This window comes from Bos indicus x Bos taurus, chromosome 20 (assembly GCF_003369695.1).
Source record: "Bos indicus x Bos taurus breed Angus x Brahman F1 hybrid chromosome 20, Bos_hybrid_MaternalHap_v2.0, whole genome shotgun sequence".
Classification (NCBI taxonomy): Eukaryota; Metazoa; Chordata; class Mammalia; order Artiodactyla; family Bovidae; genus Bos; species Bos indicus x Bos taurus.
This window is the reverse complement of record NC_040095.1, coordinates 71,397,464-71,423,425: the sequence shown is the minus strand read 5'-3', so window position 1 is coordinate 71,423,425 and position 25,962 is coordinate 71,397,464. Positions and strand designations below refer to the sequence as shown.

The window sequence follows — 25,962 nt, the reverse complement described above, 5'->3', positions numbered from 1 at the left end:
TGAAAGGGACTCGTGCCTTCTGGCCTCTGCCCAGAACGAGAGCAGAGAAAGGACAAGATGAGCCTAGACCGTCCATGCTGGACAGCAGGGCTGTGTTCAGAGCACGAGGGGACATACCCCCGGACCCAGGCCTCCTGAGGGGACATACCCCCGGACCCAGGCCTCCTGAGGGGACATACCCCCGGACCCAGGCCTCCTGAGGGGACGTACCTCTGGGACCCGGGCCTCCTGAGGGGACATAACCCCGGACCCAGGCCTCCTGAGGGGATGTACCTCTGGGACCCGGGCCTCCTGAGGAGACGTACCTCTGGGACCCGGGCCTCCTGAGGGGACATAACCCCGGGACCCGGGCCTCCTGAGGGGACATACCCCCGGACCCGGGGCTCCTGAGGAGACGTACCTCCGGGACCCGGGCCTCCTGAGGGGATGTACCCCGGGACCCGGGCTCCTGAGGGGCTCCCCCAGGACCCAGGCCTCCTGAAGGGTCTCCCCCGGGACCCAGGCCTCTTGAAGCATCTCCCCTGGGAGCCGGGTCTCCTGAGGGGCTCCCCTGGGACCCGGGCCTCCTGAAGGGTCTCCCCCCAGGACCCGGGCCTCCTGAGGGGGCCCTCCCTGGACCTGGGCCTCCTGAGGGGCTCCCCTGAGACCTGGGTCTCCTGAGGGGCTCCCCCAGGACCCAGGCTTCCTGAAGGGTCTCCCCCGGGACCCACGCCTCCTGAGGGCCTCCCCTGGGACCCAGGTCTCCTGAGGGGCTCCCCCGGGACCCGGGTCTCCTGAGGGGCTCCCCCAGGATCCAGGCCTCCTGAAGGGTCTACCCCGGGACCTGGGTCTCCTGAGGGGCTCCCCCAGGACCCAGGCCTCCTGAAGGGTCTCCCCCAGGACCTGGGCATCCTGAGGGCCTCCCTTTTGACCCGGGCCTCCTGAGGGGGCCCTCCCTGGAGCCGGGTCTCCTGAGGGGCTCCCCCGGGACCCAGACTTCCTGAAGGGTCTCCCCCGGGACCCAGGCCTCCTGAAGGGTCTCCCCCAGGACCCGGGCCTCCTGAGGGCCTCCCCTGGGACCCAGGTCTCTTGAGGGGCTCTCCCAGGACCCAGACCTCCTGAGGGCCTCCCTTGGCCACGTCGGAACAGTCTCAGCATTAAGATGAACGAGGGTGGTGACAGATGATAATCCAGCAAATGAGATGGGATTCCCTATATCCGCATGGATATAAGTAAATGAACAACTAAATGGACACCAGGATATCTGACCAGACTACCAGGAGAGAGGATTCTAGATGGGTGACTTTTGAGTGGAGGTGAATTATAAGATGCCCAGTTGGTAACCACTGTAGGAATAATTCAGGCTGGAAATGTCAGTGGATGCTAAAATTGGTGAAAGTGAGAAATGGAATGTTTGAGTCTTGAAAAACAAAGTATTAATTAGCTACAAAGAGGGAAGCCCTACAGTGGGGAAAGCCAGCACACACTGTCCCCGTGACCAAACATGGCCCCACCAGTCCCGGAAGAAACTGACACCGTGTGCCAGGCCGCAGGGTGTGTAAGGACACTTCTTAGTTTTGTGATGTTTCCGCTGGACATACTGAGGACTCATCAGCAAACTGGACCTCAGGGCAGCCTACAGAGCGTCTTGTCCCATCTTGAGTCGAGAAGGACCAAGGCCATCTGGATGAAGAGTGGCCCGTGCCTGGCTGAGAGGATGCTCTGGGCAGTCGGTGAAGTCCCGGGGTGGAGGGGCGTCTCTGGGCAGAGGACATTGGGTGTCGTTCTTACAACATTTCTGCAAGCTTGATATTGTCTCAAAACACAAACAAAAAGAAGGAATAGAGAAAACTGTGGACCTGGGAAATTGCTGAGGGTATGAGTCAAGGGGAGGAGCTGGAGGAGGAGCAGTGGGGAGGGTGGGATTGGGGGCTGGCAGGAGCTGATGTTCCTAGAGCTCCCCTCGAATTTTTAGGGGAAGGAACCAGTCCTTTTGCAAGGGAAGAGTGTGCTCTCAGCAGCAGGGTTTCTTGCAGCCATGTTACCACCAGCAGTTCCACAGGCTGAGCCAAGGGCCCCTGAGGGGACAAGTGCTGGGAGGGAGTGGAGGGGGCTTCTGGGGGCATCTGACCCAGCTCACCTGCAGCCGCTTCATGACCGGGCCCCGGGGTTTCCCTTCTCCAAGCGTTTGCTCAGAGTCACCTCTTTGGAGGCTTCCTCCAGCCACACAGGGACCTTCAGTGCTAGGCTGTGTCCCCGGACAGGGGTGGAGACTGACCGGGCCATAGAAGGCCCCAAGCACCTGGGCAGAGACCTCCCCACACCCACTGCCCAATCAACCCTGCCTGTGGGTGGTGAGTCGGGCAGGACTCTGGTGGAAACGACCCCTGGAGTCACTGGTGGTGACTGGTGGGCTCCAGGTTGGGTGACGGGCAAGTTCTGTACTTGGAGGCTTCTTTCTAACTTTATTTACAAATTCATCCCATGCACACGCATTAGACACTGTGACAGCCAAGCTGGCCACTCCTCCAGATCCGGCCTGTCCTTGTCTGGAGCTGCCCTGAGGACAGTCTGCCCCGTCCCTGACTTGATGTCATTGTAGATGAGCAGGAGCTGGAGGAGGCGCAGCGGGGAGGGTTGGGTGGGGGCGGGCAGGAGCTGGTGCTCCTAGAGCTCCCTCGAGCTTCTGGGGGAAGGGACCAGTCCTTGTGCAAGGGCAGCGAGTGCTCTGAGCACCCTCTTATCTGTCTGTCTGTGAGTTGCAGCAGTGCCATCTTCGTTGCGTTCTGTGGGCTCTTTCACTGTGGTGAAGGGCTCTCTAGCGGTGGCGGTTGGCCTCGGCCTGTGACGGCTTGCAGTGGGGCTTGGGTCCCCAGCCAGAGAGAGGCCAAGTAGTGTCGGTGAGAGCCCCAGATCCTGGCCGCCAGACCAGTGGTCAGTGACCAGGCCTCTGGCCCTTCAGCTTTGCAGAAAAGAATTCCCACAAAGACGGAAAGTAGTGAAGCAAGTGTTTATTAGGAGGAATAAGAGTACAGTGTATGTGGATAGACACAGGGGCGAACTCAGAGTCTCTAGAGTTGTGCCCTCGTGGCAGTTTGAATTACTTTCATGGGGCATTTCTTCTGGGTTTCCTTTGGCCAATCATTTTGATCTCCCTGGTTCACAGTCCACATTTGATGTATCTCAAGATCCCCCCATGTGTTTGCATGCATCCCTTAGCCAAGATGGATTTTACAAGGCATACGGACATCCCTTGACATAACTCCCCCTTTGACCTCCAAGGGGCCTTTATGTGCATATGTGGTTGGGGAGGTCTCCTGACTTCTAGAATGAGATATATGTGGTCTGGGCAGGGCCCAGCCTCCTGTCTTAATTGTCCTGCTATCCTCATTTTGGAGTTTCAGTCCACAGGGAATGACTGTCCAATTGCTTTACCCTGCGGGGTGGCATCTCCTCCTGCCTCAGTGGTGGGTGGGTTTATTTGCCCCAGAGCTTGTGGGGTTTTGGTTCCCCCTACTAGGGATGGGACCCTCGTCCCCCACATTAAAAGGTGGACTCTTAACCCCTGGACCATGAGGCAAGTCCCCGTGTCCTGCTTATCTTGACAGCATGCAGTTACTCATGGAATAACTACTTGACTTTATAGCACTGTTTTTTTTCTTTTTGGTTTTGTCTGCTTTTTCAAAATGTTTCTTGAGCCCTGGGCTTGCCACTGTACACTTCCCTTCAGATTGTTGAAACTTAGTGAGAAACCCGAATAGTTGACCTCTTCTACCATGAAGCGGAGAAGGCGATGGCACCCCACTGCAGTACTCTTGCCTGGAAAATCCCATGGACGGAGGAGCCTGGTAGGCTGCAGTCCATGGGGTTGCTAAGAGTTGGACTAAGCGACTTCACTTTCACTTTTCACTTTCATGCATTGGAGAAGGAAATGGCAACCCACTCCAGTGTTCTTGCCTGGACAATCCCAGGGACGGGGGAGCCTGGTGGGCTGCAGTCCATGGGGTCGCACAGAGTCGGACATGACTGAGCTACTGAACTGACTGACCACGAACAGCGTGTGGAACCAAAACGCGTGTAAATAAAATCCCCTTTTCTTTTTCTTCCCAAAGATCTACTTTTGGTTGTGTTTTTTTTCTTTTTCTCTTTAAATTTATAGATTTAGTTTAATTGGAGGATAATTACTTTACAATATCGTGATGTTTTTGCCACGTCTAAGTCGCTCAGTCGTGTCTGACTCTTTGTGACCTATGGACGGTAGCCCGCCAGGCTCCTCTGTCCATGGGATTTTCCAGGCAAGAATATCGGAGTGGCCCTCCTCCACAGGATCTTCCCAACCCAGGGATCAAGCCCGTATCTCCGGCATCTCCTGCACTGCAGGCAGGTTCTTTACCGACTGGGCCACCTGGGAAGCCATACATCAGTATGAATCAGTCATGAGCATACGTGTGTCCCCTCCATCCTGAGCCACCCCCACCCCTCCAAGCTGTCCCAGAGCACCGGCTTTGGGCGCCCTGCTTCAGGCACCAAACTCAAAGTGGTCATCAGTTTTACATACGGTAATATACACGTTCCAGTGCTGTTCTCTCGAATCATCCCTCCGTCTCCTGCTTCCACCGAGTCCCAAAGTCTGTTCTGTATGTTTGTGTCTCCTTTGCTGCCCTGCACGTAGAATCATTGGCGCCATCTTTCTCGATTCCACATACATGCATAATATATGGTGTTTGTCTTTCCCTTTCTGACTTACTTCACTCTGTTTAATAGGCTCTAGATTCGTCTACCTCATTAGGACTGTCTCAAATGCATTCCTTTTTATAGCTGAGTAATATTCCACTGTGCATGTGAACGACAGCTTCCTTATCCACTCATCTGCTGATGGACATCTAGGTTGCTTCCGTGAACAACTGGCAGCACTTCCATAAACAGTGCTGCAATGAACATTGGGGTACCTGTGTCTTTTTCAATTCTGGTTTCCTTGGGATATGTGCCCAGTAGTGGGATTGCTGAATCATATGGTAGTTTTATAAGGACTCTCCGTACTGTTCTCTATAGTGATTGTATCAGTTTGCATTCCCACCAACAGCGTAGGACGGTTCCCTTTTCTCCACACTCTCTCCAGGATTTATTATTTGTAAGCTTTTGATGATGGCCATCCTGACCGGTGTGAGATGAAATCTCATTGCCGTTTTGATTTGCACGTCTCTAATGATGAGCAGTGCTGAGCGTCTTCTCACATTTATTAGCCATCTGCATGTCTTCTTTGGAGAAGTGTCTGTTTATGGCTTCTGCCCACTTTTTCATTGGGTTGCTCATTTTTCTGGTATTGAGCTGCATGAGCTGCTTATACATTTTGGAGATTAATCTTTTGTCAGTTGCTTCATTTGCTATTCTTTTCTCCCATTCTGAGGGCTGCCTTTTCACCTTGCTTATAGTTTCCTTTGTTGTGCAAAAGCTGTATTTGAGGAGATAACAGTCAAGGAGATAATAGTTGAAAACTTCCCTAAAATGGTTGCGTCTTGCACTGCAGCATGGGGATTAAGGAGAGAGCACAGTTCCTCTGCAGGACTTGCGGCCCTGGGCTCCTGTCTGCTGGACACCAGAAAGCCAGTGAAGAGGGGTGGGCTGGGCACCTGTGGAGGCGGGGGCTCCGCTTTCCTGGTGCCGGATTGAGCTGTGAAACCTCTGGGGCTTCCCTGGTCATTGTGGAAAACAGGGAAATTCTTTCTGTAGAAAACCCACAAGCTGATGTGGTCTGTGTCCTGGGGTGGACTCTTATTTTCTAAACATAGGCATGTTTATTCACACGCATGATGTTTCTTCTCACCTAACCGAGCCTGGGGCTCTGAGTCCAGTTTGAGTCCCTCCTCCGCACCCGTCTAACTGTGGGGCTCAGAAGGACATGCACCCACGCCCCCACCCCTTCCCTTGGGGCTGAGATGAGAGCTGGTCCAGCCCCAGCCACTTATGCCCACGTGCTTCCGGTCACCTTTCCTGAGCTGGGTGGGTAGACCCTGGCACGACAGCACATAACCCTGCGAGCACATCTGTTCTCGGCAGCACAGGTGCAGAAAACCACCGCCCTCTGTGGACCCCTTTGCTGTCGAGTCACAGGACAGCATTTTCTGCCAGCCTGTGTGATTCACGGTCATCCTCCAACGGCAAGACAAGGAGTTTATCTTTTAGTTCTTGAAAAGCGAGGCATGGGCGAGAGTTTGAATGTCTGAAAACTGAGGTGCTCCATAAATTTGATGCCAGAATTGGGGCGGGGTCTGCAGGCATGCTGGGGTGGGAGCTCGGGTCAGACTGGGGCCCCGCATTCTCCATCTGCCCCCCAGGCCTGGCCACTGGTTCCCTCGGCAGGTGCACTGCACTGCATGGGACCCACACATGCTCCTGGACTCGTGGGCCTCTGGACCCCTCAGTGGTGTCCCCAGGGTCACCCAGAGGGGCTGGTGGTGGGGGCAGGGGTGAGCGAAGCCAGTTAACCCCCCAGTCTCTCAGGAAGGTTGGTTCTCCATGTCCTGGGCCCCTGTCTCAAGGAGGGCATGCGGTCCCTGAAGGAAGTGACAGGGTGCCCATCGGAGGGTCGAGTTCACCTGCTTCCTGGGCCTGGTCTCAGCTGCTGACAGGAGACGGCCAAGAGCAGCCACCATGGACATGGCTGCGGTCACTCCCGTCTCAGCTCTGCTGCTGTGACAGACACACAGACGTCACCATTCAGTCCTGGAGGCCGGAGTTCCAAGGTCAGGGCGCCCCGTGGCTGGGCTCTGGTGAGGACTGAATTCTGAATTGTCCTCACCCGGGAAGGGGTGAGGTGCCCCTGGAGTCTGTTATAAGGACACTCATCCTGCTGGTGGGGCTCCCCTCGTGGCCCAGAGCCCCTCCCCCTCAGGGGACAGGAATGTGGGCACACAGGCATCCACGTGGAGGCCTGTGCCAAGTTGGTGCCAGCAAGACACGGAACATCAGGGAGCCGCTGCCAGGCCCCTCTCGAAGCACCTCAAGTGAGTGGCGTGCTGGACCCCCAGCAGCCCACCCCCATCTCAGGGGGCGCCGAGGCCCCCGGACCGCTGCTCTGAGCCTGTGCTCCTCTGCCGAGCAGGCCCTGAAGGGCGTCTGGGCTGGAAGCGTGCAGGAGTGGGGGGCAGGCCTGCTCCTTGGGGTCCCCGGGGCTCCAAGCTCTCTGCCTCCCTCCACGCTGACCTGCCTCCGCAGCATGGAGGGAGCCGGGCTGCGCTGTGATCACAGCAGCTGCCTCCAGAGGGACACACAGCTGAGCGTGAACCCAGCCCTGGGTGCACAGGCCGGGGTGGTGCACTGCTGGGCCAGGGCTGGAGGGTCGGAGCCGGGCTGTGTGTGTGGTGACCTGTCCACTCCAGGAGCTGCTGCTCGTCAGAGCTGAGGTCCAGCCCAGCTTCCCGGGGTACCCTGGCTCCTCTCTCGTCACCCTGGTGGCGGAACTCCTGCACCCCGAGCCTAGACAGTCCCCTCCACCCCACATTCCCTGTGTCCATAATCTGGACTCGCCTGTCCTGTCCCTGGGCAGCTGGCCGGGAGCAAGGTGGCTTCTGGGCATCATGCACTTGCAGAGGCAGAAACGGGGCATCTCCGGGTTTCTCCTCCACCAGGGACCCTTGGCAGCTTTCGGCGGCCGGACCCGAGCACAGGACCCTGAGCAGCGACAGGTGGGACTGGGTCCTTGTGGCACGTGGCTCGGCCCAGAGTGGCAGCTGCCCTGAGTCTCCTCTGCGTGAAGGACAGGGAAGGAGGTGAGGTATGGCAGGGCTGAGCCCCCAAGGGCAGTGGCCTCTCCAGTCTCCCTGCTAGGCTGGGTGTGCAGCCCAGCCCACACAGGGACACCCGCCATTTGCCCGACAATCACACACATCCTCTCTTCTCCAGGCAAGGCGCTCAGGGATGTGCTTGGACATTCAGTCGTGTCCAACTCTTTGCGACCCTTTGGCTACAGGCTGCTAGGCTCCATGGGGTTTTTCAGCAAGAATACTGGAGTGGGTTGCCATTTCCTCCAGGAGATCTTCCCCAGCCAGGGATCAAACCCGCATCTCCTGTGTCTTGTGCATTGTAGGCGGATTGTGTACCACTGAGCTATCAGGGAAGCCTCTCAGGGATGCAGGGAGTCAGTGAAGTGAGGGAAGCTGGTTCTGGTTGGTTCTGTGGACCACTGGTGGACGGGTCAGACAGGGCAGTGAGAACCTCTGTAATGGCCGGAGCTCTGGGGCCTGTGGAGGGGACGGAACCCAGGGCTTCCGGCTGAGCCCCGGGTACGGGCAGTCTCAGGGCTCAGGCTGGGCTGTGCCAGCCTCAGGGAGTCTGTGCATTCCTGGGAGGGGGCAGCCCTGACCGGCCTCCTTGCCTGCAGGCCCTCAGCTGTGTCTACAGACGGTGCGAAGGCTGATCCCAGGCTCTGTCCTGGGCCAGGATGGCTTCTGTGGGGCTGGGGGTCTTGATGGTCCCTCCCACCGTCCCTCGGAGACCAGGCTGTGGGGAGGAGCCCGCCTGCCTGCGGGGTGGGGCGGGAGGGTCATTGGTGCTGGCCAGAACCTGCATCATGTGGCTTGGCCCTCTTTGAGGACAACGAGGAGCCGGCTAGGGGGGACAGCAGCTCAGAGGGGGCACAAGGCCCTTAGACGTGCGGGCTTCCATCCCTGGCTGGACCCCAGGGGGTTCCTGGAGCCCTGGGCCATGGGGCACCCCTGCCAAGACCTTCCTCACGGGGCCCAGAGGCCACAGCGACTCCTCTCCAACTTCCACAAACTTCCCCCTGGACACCCTACCCTACACACACCTGCTCTCCGCTAGCTCTTCTCCCTGGCATGTTACCGGGGGCAACCAGGAGCACTAGGCAGGGGAGCGTGGTGGTGGGCTCACCCTTTGTCTAAGAGGAGGCCTGGCAGGGAGGGTGCCAGCAGTGGGGCTGGGGGCTGTCTGCAGAGACCCTGCCTGCAGCCCTGGCCTCCCCTCTGGGCCCCACTCAGACGGAGCTGGGCTCAGTCCCAGGTCATCGTGGATGAGACCCCCCCCACTGCCCGCCATGGCAGGGAGGGAGAGAGGCGGGCCCTGTAGAGAGATGCTGAGATGAAAGAGCAGACCTAGATGCTGGCCACAGGGCCACGGGGAGTGCGGGCTGCTCCCCCCCGCACCCCTGGGGGTGCTCCCCACTCTCTTTCCGTCCCCACTCCCCACTGCTGTGCCATCCCCCCCATTAAGAGGACTGGCACCCCCAGCCCCCGGGCCCTGGCTCTGACCCCCACCCACACCAGAGTTTGCTGCCCTGGCAACTTCCGGGCCCCCTGACCTGGGGGGCTGTGCCTCAGAAGGGTTTTCGGAAGGCCGCGCCCCGCCCCCCGGCCCCGCCCCCGCCCTGGTGGGGCCTCCGGGACAGCCTCGGAATCGCATTTGGCTTCTTCCAGTCTCGCCGCAGGCCTGGGGGTGGGGCGCGCGGGCGGCCCTGCTCGCACGCGAGGCCCTGGCCGGGGGCCAGGTGGCTGTCACTGCGGCGCTGACGCCCCATCGCGTGACAGCGGCCCGCGGAGGCCCTGCCGGGCGTGCCCCTCGGAATGTGGCTGCGGAGGCGGGAAGCGGGGGTGCCCGCTGGGGGCGCACGCGATGCTGCCGCGCCATCGGAGAGGGGGGCGGAGGGAAGTTGGAAGGGGACCCCCACTTCTGCCTCTGGAAGCGACCTCTGCTCCCCGCGGCCGCCTGTGTCGGCTCTGGCCCCTGCAAGCCTGTGTTCTGGAGTTGGGGGGCAGGGTCCCAGCAGGGGTCAGTGAATCCCCAGTTTGGTGATGTCACCACCTGGGGATGCCCCAGCCTCCAGCTGCGGGCAACAGCACCCCCACTCGGGGCTGCAGGGCTGACAAGCAGGAGAGCCCGGAAGCCGGAACCCAAACCTCCCCTTCCCCTTGGGGAGGGGCAGGGGGGCGCCCCCACAGTGGGCTTTGCGGTTGGTCGGTGGGAGGCCTTGCTGGTCTGGGTCCTGGAGAGGACGGCCCTGGTGCACTGGGTGGGGAAGTGGGGTCCTGCCTCCCCCCCCACCCCCCGCTGCCACCCACTCCTGGCCTCAGACCACCTGGGAGACGTGGCCTCTGGGTGGGCTGTTGGGCTGGACCTTCTGGGAAGCCCGCAGAAGGGGTGGGAGTGGGCCTGGGCCCCAGCCCGCACCCTCCTGGGTCTTCCTCAGCCTCGGAGCCGGGCTGTGTGGTCCTCAGTCAGAGGCGGAGGGCTCCTGGGCCCCAGGAGGTTCCTGTGGACCCCAGCATGGCTCCCGGTCTCACGGAGCCTCTGTTCAGGGAGGACTGGCTCCAGGAGTCTTGGGCACTCACCTTTCAGCTTTCTGAGCAGAGAGGCACACACAAGGGATTAAGTGTTAGCGCCTCTGGCTTCTGAGCTCAGAGCTTTTTTGGTGCCTTGAAAACCAGCAACCCCGAGGAGGGCTCGGCTGCTGGAGGGAGAGAGAACCTTGTCTTTCGTGGGGCAGGGAGGCCAGCCGTCTGTGTCTCTGCCCAGGCCCCCAGTGGACTGTCCTGTTTCCCGGAACTCAGTACCTTCTGCTGAGGAAACGGGTTCGTCTCTCGTTCCATTTAGTGCGGGAGAGGGAGGGGATGGAGCACAGCTTCCGAGGAGGAGGGAGGTGATGGAGCACAGCTTCCGAGGATGAGGGAGGGGATGCAGCACAGCTTCCTAGGAGGAGGGAGGGGATGGAGCACAGTCCGAGGAGGAGGGAGGGGATGCAGCACAGCTTCTGAGGAGGAGGGATGGAGAGGCCACGGCAGGGCCACCGAGGGGACCGCACGGGTGGGGCTGAGCGCCTCCAGAGGAGCCCTTTCTCCCTGTGGACACCCTCAGTCTGGACCAGGGGCGTGGAGGAGGGGTCAGCTTGGTTGCTGCCTGTGTGTCCCTGTGTGTCCTTGTGTGTGTGTGTGTGCGTGTGTCTGTGTGTCTGTTTCTGTATGTTTCTGTGTGTGTATATCTGTGTGTGTGTGTGCGTGTGCATGACTGTGTGTGTCTCTTTGTATGTGTGTGTCCTTGTGTGTGTGTGTCTGTGTGTGTGCGTGTCTCTGTGTGTCTGTGTGTCTGTTTCTGTATGTGTCTGTGTGTGCATATCTGTGTGTGTGTGTGCGTGTGCATGACTGTGTGTGTCTCTTTGTATGTGTGTGTCCTTGTGTGTGTGTGTCTGTGTGTGTGCGTGTCTATGTGTGTCTCTCTGTGTGTGTCTATTTCTGTGTGTCTGTGTGTCCCCTTGTGTGTGTACGTGACTGTGTGTGTCTCTGTGTGTCTGTTTCTGTGTGTGTCTGTGTGTCTGTATATATGTGTGTATGTCTGTGTGTCTGTTTCTGTGTGTCTGTCTCCGTGTGTGTGTATGTCTGTGTGTGTTTCTGTATGTGTCTGTGTGTGTGTATGTCTGTATGTGTGTGTCTGTTTCTATATGTGTCTGTGTGTGTGTTTGTGTCCCTGTGTGTCTGTATATCTCTCTGTGTGTGTATCTCTGTGTGTGTTTATGTCTGTCTGTATGTGTCTGTCTGTGTGTATTTGTGTGTCTGTGTGTGTGTCCCCTTGTCCGTGTGTGTCTCTGTGTGTCTCTGTCTGTGTCTGTCTGTTTCTTTGTGTGTCTGTGTGTCTGTGTGTTTGTCTATATGTGTCTGTGTGTCTGTTTCTGTGTGTGTGTGTGTATGTCTGTGTGTGAATGTGTGTGTGAGGGGTCTCTGTCTGCAGTGGTCCCCACCCAACCTGGAGGGCACACTGGGGGCCTGGGACCCTGCATTTCTGACCAGCTCCTGGAGGTGCCCATTGCCCCTGGAGGGAGTGTTCAGCACAACTTCTGGTTTGGGAAGAAATGTTGGGGAGCTCTGCGGTGTGCTTGTATTTTACCCCAACACCAGATGAGGCGGTGATGGCCTGCAGGGCCCTTGGTGGCACTAACGCCCCCCAAATCAGGGGGAATGGAAGCGCAGTCCTGGAGGCCTCCATGGAGGCATCAGCGCCAGGCCGGCTCCTGGCCGGGACCCTCATAATTCCAGGAGCTGATGACAGAGCATGGAGTTCAGGGCTAGGATGTGGACGTCTGTCTGTCTGTCTGAGCGCTTCACCTCAAGTGCAGATGAGGCCAGAGTCGGGGCAGAGGCGGCAGGGGGCTCTGGCAGGGGTGGGGGTCCGCGGGGCACTTGCTGCTCCAGTCTGGGTCAGGCCGGGGCTCCGGGACGGAGGGACGGGAGGGGGTGTGCAGGATTCCTGGTGACTGGTTCCCTTGAACAGTGGTGTCCAGTTTGGGGCCCTGCCCAGGCTTGGGTCTTAAGAGGGGAGCTTTGGGACCCCTGAAGGGCCGCTGAAGCAGGGAAGGTGGTTAAGAGGCTCACCGGGGGAGGCGGAGAGCAGGGTGGGGCAGGGTCCTCGAGGTGCGGCCAGCCGAGAAACCCTGTCCCTGATTGTCCCCCACCAGCTGCCCGGCACTGCCCTGGGTACCCGGGAGGAGAGCAGACCTGGGCCGGCGTGCCTGCGGAGGGTGGGAGCCGGGGACACAGGAAGAGTGTGACTGACCATGCCCCCCTCAGCCCTGCAGGAGAGGTGCCCGAGGCAGCCGGTGGCTGCTGCCCCCTCGCCGGGAGACCGGGGTCCACGCGGAGGGTCTGCAGGCTCGACCGTGCTGGAGGGAAGGCTGCTGCTGGAGGTGAGCTCCCCGCCCCGCACCCCTGGGTCTCCTGGCTGCATTGTGGCGTCAGTCGTGACCATTCACAACCACCAGGGAGTTCAGTCTCTGGAGGGCTTGGTTGCAGGTGGGCTCCAGGACCTCTGGGCAGCACACACGGCTGACCCCCAGGCCCATGGGCTTCAGATGGGAACCTCGCTTTCCCTTCTGCATTTTCAGCTTTTACTTGTCAATGGGAGAACCTAATAAAATACCGAGCAGGCTTTTCCCCTCAGACTGAGGACAGAAAATCATGCATTGTGAGTCCTGGGTTGACCCCGTTGTTGACACTACACACCGGACATCACGGGCGGGGCGGGCCTTCTCACCAGAGCCGGGCCTGCTGGGTGGTTCTGAACTGCTTTTCCTGACAAGATAGAGGGAGGTGGGGCTTCCCGGGTGGGATCAGTCACTGCTCATAGGGTGAAAGTGCTACATGTCCACCAGAGACGCAGGGCCTCCCGGGAAGGCGGCGGTGCAGGCCGTCCCTCCCCGGGGGGTTGGGGTGCAGGGAGCAGCCCACGGAAGGCTGCCCCGTAACCGGCGGCCGCAGTGGCCTTGCAGCCAGGCTGCTCTGGCTGTCCTCCCGGGCCCGCGTGTCCGCTGCGTGTCTGCCCGTGGGCCCAGAGCTGAGCCTCTGGTTCTGGGCCCCCAGCCTTGTTTGGTGGGCAGTTCTGCCCCCAGATGAAGCCGGCCGCAGCCTCGTGCCCTCCGTGGCCCCCCAGTTCGGCATCTCTGTTAGGTGATGGGACGGAGGGCAGGTGCTGCTCAGCTGGGAGAAGCCCCGCCTCTGAGAGCCGCTTGGTCCCTGCAGGCGGCTGGTCTGCACCCCAGGCTGCTCCACAGCCCACATCCCTCTCCCTGCCAGTCATGTGGGCGTGAGAGTGCTCCCCAGCTCGTTCCCACTCGGGTCCCCCGCCCGCCGGGCCAGCGCCCCCTCGGGGTCTGAATGTTGCGTGGGGACACACAGTGACCTTGGCAGTGGCCACAGGGCTTTCCTTCCCCCATGGCCCCGACAACTCCTCCCCCTGCAGCCTCCTCTGTGAGGAAGGGGGGCCCAGGAGACATCTTTTCATCTCAGCCAGGCTCCTGCCTCAGCTCTTAGTCAGAGGTGTGGACGAGGAAGAGGGGGTGGAAGAGCGCACGGCAGGGACAGGCGGACCTGGCCGACCGACTCCTCGGGGTCTGCTTCCCGGCCCTGCTCTGCCCGTGTCTGCTCAGCAGCCCTCCGCCCCCAGTCGGGCCCCCCGACGGCCCGCGTCACGCTGCACCTTCTCGTACAGGCCACACGGCCCCCACCACCCCCGCCCCACAGCCCCCGGGCCTCGGCCCTGCAGAGGGGTCTGGATGCTCGGAGGCCCTAGGAGCTTACAGACCACCTCTTTCCTAAAGAGGTGAAAACACGTGAGGGCAGACGGTGTTCTCGCAGGCGACAGGGTTTGCGTTTGAGTTCGCAGGGTGCTGGGGCCTCCCACCCCGGGGCCCTGTGGAGCAGAGAGTAGGCCTGAGGTGGAGTGCTTTTGGAAATGTTGTGCTTTCGGAAGAGGAAACGTTCCCGTATTCATTCCTTATCGGGTTTGTAGGAAGCAAATCTTAAATGTTATTTTTCCTTTGAAGCTGCTTTTTTCTGTTAGTGCTAGTGAACATGGAGAACGTCCTGCCAGCCTGGATTTCATTCTCGCCAGATGATAGCTGGCATCGCTCTTTCCCTATTCACGTTCAAGATTAAAATGACATCTTAACCATAAAATCGTGTTTAAACTTTCACTCTGCACTATAAACGCAGGAGCCAACGCGCACAGCCCGCTGTGCTGGTTAGAGTGCCGGGCGCCGTCCTGCATCCGGGGCTACCGCCGGGGCCACACTCCCCCAGTGTCTCCGGGCTGTCCTGCCTCCATGGGGGAGAGAGGCCTGGGCCTCTGTGCTCACAGCCGTGTCGTGGGCCTTGGGCCACCCCCACCAAGGAGGGTGTCTCCTGTCTGGTTGAAGAGACCCTGACCCCTTGACCCTGGCTAGAGATGAGGTGTCCTGAGCTGCACGGGCTTTTCTGAACTGTGCTCTTTCTGGCGGTGTAGGGCAACAGCACTGAGCAGGTCCTTCCCCCTAAGTTTCCCTCCTGCTCTCCGTTTGCAGCCAGACCCCCACCTGCCCCCGGCTCCACATCCTGCACCTGTGGCCAGGCGGCCGGCACCTGCGGTGTGGGTGTCTCACCGCACTGGCCCTCCCAGCCGCTGAGGCCTCCGGATTGTTTCCAGGCTGTGCGGACTGTGAGTAGAGAGCTGTGATGAACATTCACACACAAGTTTCTCTGCACACAGGTTTTCCTTTGATTCGGAAGATCGGTGTGTGTGTGCTTAACTTTGCAAGAGACGGCCACGCTGCTTGCCTGGGCGGCTGTGCTGGTGCGTCCCCATCACAGGGACGGAGCTCTAAGCTGCTCCACGTCCCTGGTTTGCACTGTGTACCAAGCCATTTTAGGAGCTGGGCCACATGTGGGTTTAATTTGTGTTTCCCTCATGACCGATAACGTTGAGCATCTTTTCATGTGTCTCTCTGCCATCCACAGGTCCTCTTTGTAAGCTGTCTACTCAAGTCTTTGTCCGTTAAGCACAGATCGGGTTGTTTGCTCTCTGAACTGTTGAGCTCTGAGCTCGTGTGAATGCCCCACGTGTCTCCCTGTGTGTAGGTCTGTAGTGTCTGCTCCCAGCCTGGCTTGTCTTTTCATTCTTTTTCTTTTGTTTTTTCTTTTTTCTTCTTGGTCTTCATTCTTGACAGGGTCTTGCAGAGTGAAAGTATTAACTTTGACAAAATTCAGTCTATCCACTTTTTAGTAATAGATGATGATTTTGGTGTCAGATATAAGAACTCTTTACTTATTCCAAGGTTATAAAGACTTTTCTTATATGTTTGAGTCCAATGTTTCATACTGTTGCATTCAGTTTTAAGTTTTACACTCAAGTCTGTGATCTGTTTTTAGTTAACCTTAGGGTAAGGTAGGAGACATAGGGCAAGATTTGTTTATTTTTGCATATGAATTCTAGTTTTTTCAGACCATTTATTCAAAAGTTGATCCTTTCACCATTGAATTACCTTTATACCTTCATAAAAAATCAGTTGGTCACATTTTCTGGACTCTCATCAGGTTCATTGGTTATATGTCTGCTGCTGCTGCTGCTAAGTCGCTTCAGTCGTGTCCGACTCTGTGCAACCCCATAGACGGCAGACCACAAGGCTCGCCAGTCCCTGAGATTCTCCAGGCAAGAACACTGGAGGGTTCCAGGTTATATGTCTAACCTTTCACAAATAAGCACCTTGCTGTCTAGATTACTGTGTTGTTGTTGTTGAGTCGCTCAGTCATGTCCGACTCTTTGCCACCCCATGGACTGCAGCACACCAGACTTCCATGTCCTTCGCCATCTCCCAGAGCTTGCTCAAACTCTGTCCACTGAGTCGGTGATGCCATCCTCTGTCGTCCCCTTCTCCTCCTACCTTCAGTCTTCTCCAGCATCAGGGTCTTTCCTAATGATTCAGCTCTTCACATCAGGTGGCCAAAGTATTGGAGTTTCAGCTTCAGCATCAGTCCTTCCAAGGAATATTTAGGGTTGATTTTCTTTAGAATTACTGGTTTGATCTCCTTGTTGTCCAAGGGACTCTTAAGAGTCTTCTCCAACTCCACAGTTCAAAAGCATCAATTCTTCAGTGCTTAGCCCTTATGATCCAACTCTCACATGCATGCATGACCACTGGAGAAACCGTAGCTTAGTAGTCTAAGCAGAGTCTTGTGTCTGCCTTTTATCATGCTCATTTTGCTTTCTATAGATGTCTTAGATTAAGAAATTCCTCTTTATTCCTTCATTTCTGAGAGTTCTTATTTTGAATGGATATTAAGTGTTGTTAGATGCTTTTTCTGCATCTAGTGAGATTGTGGTTTTTCTTCCTGAGTCTTTCTATATTTAATATTGTGAATTACATTCATTGGTTTTCAAATGCTTACTCAACCTTGCATGCCCTTATTTATATATTGCTGGACTCGGTCTTGCTAGTATTTTGGAGATTTTGTGTTTATGCTGTTTCCTCGTGATGTCTTTGTCTGCTTGTGGTGGCGTGCTGATGCAGGCTTCGTGACATTGGCTGGGGGTGTTCCCTTTTCTTCTTTTTCCTGAAAGAGCTTGTGTAGAATTAATGTTATCCCTCTTCAGGTGATTATAGAATTCACCAGAGAAAACAACTGATCTGGGGATTTTCTTTAGATTTTCTTTAGTTTAAATCATAGAAGATTAAACTGAGTGCATTTTCCTTAATTAATAAGGACTATTTATGTTATCTATTCTAGTGTGAATTTGAGTAGTTTGCATCTTTCAAAGAGTTGGTCTACTTCATCTACATTATTGATTTTGTGAGTACAGCACTGTCCACTGTTTTCACATGTTGCCTTTTTAATGTCTGTGGGTTCTGTAGCTATGTCTCATTTTTCATTTCATTGGTAATTTGTGTTTTCTCTTGTTTTTTTTCTTAGTCACTTGGGCTAGAAGTATATTCACTTTATTCATTTTTTTCAAAGACACACAGCTATTAGTTTCACTGATCATTGTTATGGGCTGGATACTCTGTCCCCCTGACCCCCACCAAAATTAATATAATTCAGATTCACACTAGACTGGAGACCTCCCTCCAGTGTGGCAGTGTTTGGAGGTGAGGTGGTCATGAATGGGGTTGGTGCTCTTGTAAGAGGCCCCAGAGAGGCCCTGCCCCTCCCTCCTGAAGGACAGGGCTGTCTGTGAGCCCGACTGCTGGTCCTGGGTGAGGTGTCTGCGAAACTTTAGCCACATCAAGTCGTCTGATGACGCTGACGACTTTTATGTCCTTGCCGATCTTCTGTCTGGTCTTCACCTGAAAGATACCTTCTAGTGTAATTATGGATTTCTGTACTTCTCTTTTAAGTTCTCTCAGTTTTTGCTGTGTTCTTTGGAGTTCTGTTGTCTTACTGAGGATAGTCATGTTTTCTTCTTGAACTGACCTTTCTACCATTATCATTACACACCTCATCTCATTAAACACCTCTTTATTGTAGTCTTCCCAGGGTCTGCTTTGTCTGATACTAATACAGTCGTGCCAGCTTTTTTCTGGTTAATGTTTCCTTGGCATACCTTGCTTCATCTTTTCATCTTAACCCATCTGTATTATTACATTTAATGTATTGAGGGTATATTTTGGGGCCTTTTTGGTTTTGTTTTTCTGAGTCCAGTCCTACAGCATCATTTTTTCAATTGGTGTATTTAGGGCATTTATATTGCAGTAATCATTGATATTACTGGGTTTCAGTAATCACTGATATTACTGGATCTCAGTCTACCGTTTTGTAGTTTTTCTATGTTTTGTTTCTCTTCTACCTTCCTTGTGATTTAGTAATACTTATTAGTATTCCAGTTCAGTATGTCTGCTGACCTTTGCTGCTTAATTTTGATATGCTTGGGCTTGTATATGCTGGGTTTATTCGACTGTCCTATTTAGGGTTCGCTGAGCTTTCTGAGGGCTTCCCAGGTGGAGCTAGTGGTGAAGAACCTGCTTGCCAGTGCGGCAGACAAGAGACTCACGCGTGATCCCTGGGTCTGGAAGATCCCCTGGAGAAGTGCCATGGCTACCCACTCCAGTATTCTTGTCTGGAGAATCCCACAGACAGAGGAGCCTGGTGGGCTACACAGTCCACAGGGCCGCAAAGAGTCAGACACAACCGAAGCAACTCAGCAAGCATGCGGGAACTACCTGAGCCTATAAATTTATGTCTTTCACCAAATTTGGGAAGTTTTCAGCCGTAGTCTTCAAATATTTTCTATTGCCCCAGTCTCTTTCACTTCAAAAGCCCCCTGCCCAGCTGTTAGGCTTTCTCATCCTGTCCACAGGGACTGAGGCACCCCTCACTTTTTCCCCGTATTTTCTCTCTCAGGCTGATCGCTTCCTGTTGTCTTCACTGGCTCTTCTCTGTCACCTCCATCCTGCTCTTCAGCCCGTCCAGTGGAATTTTTACTTCATGTATTTTATTTCTCATCTGAAATTCTCAGTTTTTTTCATGGCGTCTGTTTCTCTTCTGAGATGTTGCATCTTTCTTGGTGTTTTCCTTTCTCAGTGCTTCCCCTTCTCTCCTGGAGGAGGCTGGCCGTCCTGCATCCCTTCCCTGACCACCAGCCATCGGCCTCTGCTTCCTGTCTCCTGAGTGTGACCCGCACATTCTGCGTCTATACATGTGCAGTAATTGTGGCTGTGCGGCTGGCTGAGTGAGGCACGGGTTCCTGACCTGTTCTTGGAGCCTGTGAACTTGTTACTTTACACAAAACTAAAGGCAGCACTAAAGGTGTGGACGTCCAGGCTTCCGCGCGGGGCTCGCAGCTCCGAGGCTGCACAGGGGCTCACGCCCGCTCCTCGGGTCCGGCACACTCAGAGGCTGTGGGTCTCTGGGAAGAGGCTGATGGAGCCAAACCCAGGAACCACGAGAAAGCAGCTGCATGGAGACGGCCGTGTGGAGAGGAGAGGGTGCACAGACAGGCCAGGCGGCCCTCGGGCTCCTCAGACAGGGGGACACACGCGCCCGTGAGAGGCCAGCTGGAGATCTTAACAGCGCTCAAAACTTAAAGGCATGAGAGCAAAACCTGGAAATCCGTGGAAAGGTCCAGAGTTTGAGTCCTCCCGCGCGTAACTGAGGAACAGGCGGAGAAAAACAGGAAAGTTGGGGAAGTCACCAGGCCCCGGGGACCTGTGCACTCAGAGCTCCAGAAAGATCAGAGGGGAGGAAATGGTCAAGGAAGTGACCCAGAAGATTCCCAGAACCCGGGACTGAGTTTCCGGCCCAAAGGCCCCATGGGTGACCAGTACAGAGAATGAGAAGGACCAAGTGTTTCAGGTCAGTTCAGTTCAATGGCTCAGTCATGTCCCACCCCACGGACCGCAGCACGCCAGCCCTCCCTGTCCATCACCAACTCCCAGAGCTTACTCAAACTCACGTCCGACGAGTCGTTGATGCCATCCAACCATCTCATCCTCTCTCATCCCCTTCTCCTCCAGCCTTCAATCTTTCCCAACATCAGCGTCTTTTCAAATGAGGCAGTTCTTTGCATCAGGTGGCCAATGTATTGGAGTCAGGTATTGATCAGACCAGTCCATCCTAAAGGAAATCAGTCCTGAATATTCATTGGAGGGACTGATGCTAGAGCTAAAGCTCCAACACCAAGCTTTCGCCTCTCTGAAACTCCACGCCCAGGACGGGAGGGTCGGCTCTGAGACAAGGAGGAGGAGTCGGGAAGGCCACGGGGAGGTGCCTGAGGGGAGGGGGCACCTGCCTGCCTTGGAGGGGTGGGGGCACTCCTGGGCCTCCCAGTTCCACTTTCTCCACGTGGAACAGGCCATGACCAAGTGGCAGTGGGGACCTGGAGCCCGGGGCTCACCGGGAGGTGGGGAGAAGGTGGTGCACTGCTCGCTGTGGGAGGCAGGGGTAAGTCATTGCCCAGCGGTCACTAAGCATAGTGCACCCCCCTACCCCCACTGAGGAACGTCTGGAGCACCGAGCAGCTCAGGTTCTAGCAGAGCCGTGATGCCGCTCAATCGAGCAGAAGCGAGCTGTGGTGGCGGTGAGAGCATGCGGACACCTGAAACCCTGGGAAGCCGGGGGCAGCCACTCAGGGAGCTGCGAGCAGGCCGCTCCACTGCCCCGGCTCCGGGCGGCTGCCGGAGCAGGAAGCCCTCAAACTCTGAGCTTTTACTCTGCCCCTCGTCCTGCTGGGTGTCCGTTGGACGCTCAGGTTGCCCCACTCTCCGGCTCTTGCAGCTGCGGCGGCCCCTTGCTGTCACCGCCAGGCTCCCGCTCTCGTTAACTGGCCTTGCCAGTGCACCATGGGCCCTGGCTGGGAGCCTAGCGTCTTTATTCTTCATGTAATTACTCTTGCTGAGGGCTAATTTCTGCCCTTGTATTTTGTAATTTCTATTGACTGTGCTTTCCTGGGTTTCTTGTCCTTCTCTCTAGCTCCCCATTCAGGTCGCGCTTTCTCATGCTAAAGGAGTCACACACTCCGCTTTTGTTCTCGGGGACCGCCCAGTGGCCCTGCGTGGACACAGTGACTGTCCAGAAGTTGGCCGGCACAGGTCCTGCCGCGGTCCTCAGTTCTCAGGCCCCTCTGAGGCTCCGCACGTGGCCCCGCTCTCCACAGCCCCCGAGCGCTTCCCTGTGGAGCTCCTGTGAAATCTTTCTGCATCACACCCGTGCTTTCACACTTGGATCACAATTTGGCTGAGTATAGACTTTTAGGTTCGAAGTTTTCCCCTCGACCTTCATCACTCCCATCCCACGCTTTGCAGCCCAGTCTGCCACCGGGCTCTGCGACCTGTTCTCTGTGGCACGTCCGCTCTGGCTCTGTCTGGAACTTTTGCGAGCCTGTCTTTCAAGAGCCTGATACTCTTGAATTTCACTGTGATGTGTCTTTTGTCTTGTTTTTCCTGCTTGGTGCTCTGAGTTCTTTCCATCTGAGGTCTTTCTTCTTCAGTTTGGATGTTTTTCCCGGTTACTGGTTCCACCTCTGGAGCTCCGCGCCCGGGGCCCCTGGGCGGTCCTCCCACTCACAGCTCTTTCTCCCGTGCTGCCTGCTGTCCTTCTCTGCTGCCCCAGGGCCAGTCCTCCAGGCTGCGCCCATCACATGGACCTCCGCGGTCCTTTGTGCTCTGCTTAATCGCTCGGTCCTGTCCGGCTCTCTGCACCCCCGGACTGTGGCCCGCCAGTCTCCTCTTCCTCCCTGCCTTGTCTTACCTAGCAAGTGGTTCCCCTTGATTTGCTCAGTTTCTTCCTATTATTTCATTTTGCTATTCGTTTACCTCCTTAAATCTGTATGTTAAACTCATGCTCGTCTAATCCTCTGCTCTGTGCTGCCCCACCCGCCAGCATTCCCCGGACTGTGTCCTGGCGCATGGTGGTGGGGGCCAGAGGGTCGGCGGGGGGGTGGGCCGGGTGGACTTGCCTCCTGGGTGACGGTCTCCTCTAGGAAGGGCTGCCCTGGGAGGAACCCTGGCCTGGGGTGTGCACGGGGTGGGGGAGTGAGTGCCTGGGGGTGCAGCTCAGCTGTGTCCTGAAGCCCTGCTTCCCTTATCCCACCAGGCAACCCAAGGGGCCCAGCAGAGGAGGAAAGGGCTCTTTCTTCTATTCTCTGCTCCCCCCGAACGCCCGCCCTGGGCTCGGGCCGCAGCCCTCCTCATCCTGACCCAGGCAGCCCTGGGCCCCCACTAGGATAAGGGGGGTGACTTTGCAAGGGGCGTGGAGCCTATGCTGGCTCGCCCTGTGACACAGAAGCCTGAACCTTGCTGCAGGCAGGGACACACAGCGTCTCTGGGTTGTGCTGTGTCTGCCTCTGAGGCCACAGCAGTGTCCTTGGGTTAAAGCAGTCAAGATCCTCTGGGGAGGGGTGGCAAATGGGCAGGCGTGCTGATTCCCGAGTGAGGGGGTTTTGCTGTTCCTGCCACTGGCCCTGGGCCCGGGCAGGTGACTCACGCGACCCTGTGGCACCCATGGGCCTCAAGGAAGCGCCGTGAGAGGGCCTTGCATGTCTGGGAGCCCCGACGACCACGCTCACTCAGCAGGCTGTTGACCTGTGCCAACCGAGCTGGCGCGGTTTCTGGAAAAGCCAGCACAATTCCCGGGAAGTTCTCAGGAACCACAAGAGACGTGCCGAGAACAAGAGTGCAGACTTTCTTGCCTCCAGGCTGTTGCTCTCCTGGAGAGAGACCTAGAAACCCCTTCCCCTGGTTGGGAGAATCGCAGGGGCCGATCCTAGAGAGAGACCTGGAAACCCCTTCCCCTGGTTGGGAGAACCGCGGGGGCCGATCCTAGAGAAAGACCTAGAGACCCCTTCCCCTGGTTGGGAGAACCACGGGGGCCGATCCTAGAGGAAGACCTAGAGACCCCTTCCCCTGGTTGGGAGAACCGCGGGGGCCGATCCTAGAGGAAGACCTAGAGACCCCTTCCCCTGGTTGGGAGAACGTGGGGGCCGATCCTAGAGGAAGACCTAGAGACCCCTTCCCCTGGTTGGGAGAACGTGGGGGCCGATCCTAGAGGAAGACCTAGAGACCCCTTCCCCTGGTTGGGAGAACGTGGGGGCCGATCCTAGAGGAAGACCTAGAGACCCCTTCCCCTGGTTGGGAGAACGTGGGGGCCGATCCTAGAGGAAGACCTAGAGACCCCTTCCCCTGGTTGGGAGAACGTGGGGGCCGATCCTAGAGGAAGACCTAGAGACCCCTTCCCCTGGTTGGGAGAACGTGGGGGCCGATCCTAGAGGAAGACCTAGAAACCCTTTCCCCTGGTTGGGAGAACCGCGGGGGCCAAGAGTGCCCGCTCCTGGTGGCTGTGGCTGAGGACTCCCTGCTGCAGTTCCCTCCACTTGGTGCTGGGCCCACGGGTTCTCTAGGGACAGGGGTACAAAACCCCAGAGCCCGCATAGTGGGGCACAGAGTGAGCTGGCAGGGGTGGGAGGCGGGCGGCCTGGGGGAGGGGTCTCAGGGTTGCCGTTGCGGGGTGGGGGCAGTGCAGGCTGCAGGAGGGAGCGTCGCACACCTGGGGTCCCTACTGCTGGAGGGTGGTGTTGGCGAGGTCGCAGGTATGCGTCTGAGGCATGGCGTGGGCATCCCAGGCCCTCCTACCCCTCGGCTCTGGGGAGAGCGCCTTGATGTCCGCGTACCTGCATCCACGCGTTTTCTGGATCCGCTGAGCGGGCTGCTGCAGGGGCTGCTCCATCTCCCACTCTGGTCTCTGTGCTCCGAGAAATACTGTCTCACCTTCTGCTGTGACCCTGTTGTTCCCAAACTTCTTTGATGTGGCTCTTCTTTCAGGGACTTGACAGACATAAGTAAAAGTGTAAATTCCCTGGGGGCTGGCCTTTGGGTGGACACAGCCCCGAAGGGCAGGCTGCCCTCACTGCCTAGCAGACCCCGGGCCCCACCCCAGGGCCTATCTGACATCCATTGAGTGTCCAGGGCGGTATCGGCCTCAGGCTGTGTCCACCGTGATGCACGGTAGTGCTTTCTGTCCATCCAGCAGTCTCCCTGCGGTCAGAAGCCCACAGTTCCTGGCCCCACCCCTGAAGATAAGTTTAGCTGTTTGGGGCTACTCTGTGGCTTTTAGACCTAAAGCTCTCTGCTATGTGCCTCCTGGCCGTCCATGGTCACTCCAGCTGTCTACCTTGAGCCCCTGATCGTCCGTGGTCCCCAAGCAGGGCTTCCTGGTCAGCTTACCCCTGTGGCCACTCAAGCTCTGCTCTGCCCTGGGCTCTCCCGGGCTTGGACGTGTGTGCCCCAGGCTCTGCCCTCACTGAGCCCATGGTCATAAGGAGGGTCCCAGTGGGGACTTGAGCAGAGGTAAGGACGCAGGCCGGCCCCATGAAGGACGACCTGCGGGCCAGGCTGCGCCTGCTGCATGGCCTCACTGTCAGCCTCGCCGCTCACCACTGGGCACTGAGACGCTGCGGGCCTGCGGCATCTGCAGGGTTTAATCACTAGGGAAAAGCTCCTGGCTCGCTCTGGGTCACCCTGGGTTCATGGAGGAGCAGCTGAATGTCGTGGGGCCTGAGAACCTGCCTGTCCCACAGCCAAGGCTGTGGCCCGGTTTGTTCCATGTGGAGCCTGCGTTCCCCAACCATGGAGCCCAGGTCCACCCACCATGAAGCCTGGGTCGCCCCCCCTCCCCCGCCATGGAGCCCGGGTTTCCCCTCGTGGAGCCCGGTTCACCCACCATAGAGCCCAGTTCACCCCTGGTTTGTTCCATGTGGAGCCCGGATTCCCCCACTGTGGAGCTCGGGTTCCCCCACCGTGGAGCCCGGGTTCCCCCACCGTGGAGCCCGGGTTCCCCCACCGTGGAGCCTGAGTTTACCCCCAGTTTGTTCCACGTGGAGCCCAGTCCTCCCCCATGGAGCCCAGCTCAGCCCCGGTGTGTTCCGCGTGCAGGCTGAGGGCTCACACCAGCTCCTTCCTGAGGGCTGCGCTGGCAGCACACTTTGTTGCCGTCGGGCCAGCCTGGCTGGGCTTTCCTGTGTGATGGCTCTTCCACAGGGGCTCTCTCCGGCTCCCAGTGGCACCCCTCCCTCCTGCAGGCCCCCTTGGGCTCCCCAGGGGCAGAGGAATGGTCTAGAACGTGTCCACAGGTCTGGAGTGACCCTCGGCTATGAGGCTGAGGCTGGTGGCTCCCGGTTGGAGATTTGGGGGGGTGAGTGGGGGCAACCCCTCCCACCCCAGGAGCCGGGCAGGATGGACCTGCCTCTCAGACAGAGTACTGCCGCTCCTTCAGGGTCATCAGGAGCACCTGTTTATCGATTGACCATAACTGCTTCTCAGGAGCTAAACCAAGTTTACATTCAGAGTCGTCCCAATCTTCAAAAAGGCTTTGTTTTCTCTTTAGAAAACACTGCCAACACTTTTGGTAAATCACTCGTTCCAGCACAAAGCCCCAGGTTCAAATTAACAGGACCGGTATTGATTCTGCCCTTACTCCGTGTGGGTGCTTATTTGAGCTCAGAGACGGTCCCTGCTGTCATCCATGTTTTTCAGAAGAGGAACCTGAGGCCCAGAGAGGTTAAGTAGTTTGTCCAAGGTCACACAGCTGTTGAAAAAGCAGCTCTTGGTTGAGGTGTTTTTGAACTGGTCACGTCCACCCAGGGAAGGAGAGCAACGTCTGCAGTGGCTACATTCTGTGTCTGGTTCTGGGCTCCCCTCCCACCAGCCACAGGAGGGCCCAGAGCCAGCCTCACCGTCCAGACACCTGCACTGTCCAGCTGCTCACCTGGAGAGGACGACCCTGGGGCCGTGGCTGGCGGAGCAGGGCCGGGCTAGCACGGGGCCAGCTCCCAGGGCCCGGGGGTCCGCACCTGCCTCCACTCTCGTGGCTCTGCCCTGGCAGCCCACTGCCTCTTTCAAGAACTGTTTGCAAGCGCTGTCGCTTTCCGAGGCTGGAGCCCAAGGCCAAGTTTACTGTTTGTGGGATCTATAAACAGCCGGCGAGCCATCCCCAGCAGAAGCGCCTCGCACGCACACGGGCCCCGCGGCGAGGCCCAGCGAGTGATCTGGCTCCAGCAGGCCCAGCGGCCGGTGCCCCGCTCGCGTGACTGGCGGCCTATGGCCCGGCCTGTGGTGTTGCTCCGTTGCCGTGGCGACAGCTCTCAGGGGAGGGCCCAGCTCCCAACTTCCCTTCATTCCAAGGAGGGGCGAGGAGAGGGGCTGCTGGAACTGTTCCTTTTCCCTCTTCTTTTTCCTCTGCTGTGACC

The 25,962-nt window shown here is 57.4% G+C and overlaps 1 protein-coding gene across 1 annotated transcript in view; it reads left to right on the top strand.

Annotated features, from left to right (window-relative positions):
- Nucleotides 1–25,962, top strand: part of AHRR (aryl-hydrocarbon receptor repressor) — an 86,227-nt gene that overhangs the window by 30,305 nt on the left and 29,960 nt on the right. The window contains exon 4 of the mRNA XM_027520306.1: nt 12,549–12,664. Coding sequence (XP_027376107.1) covers nt 12,549–12,664 — 116 coding nt within the window. The remainder of the gene's footprint in view (nt 1–12,548; nt 12,665–25,962) is intronic.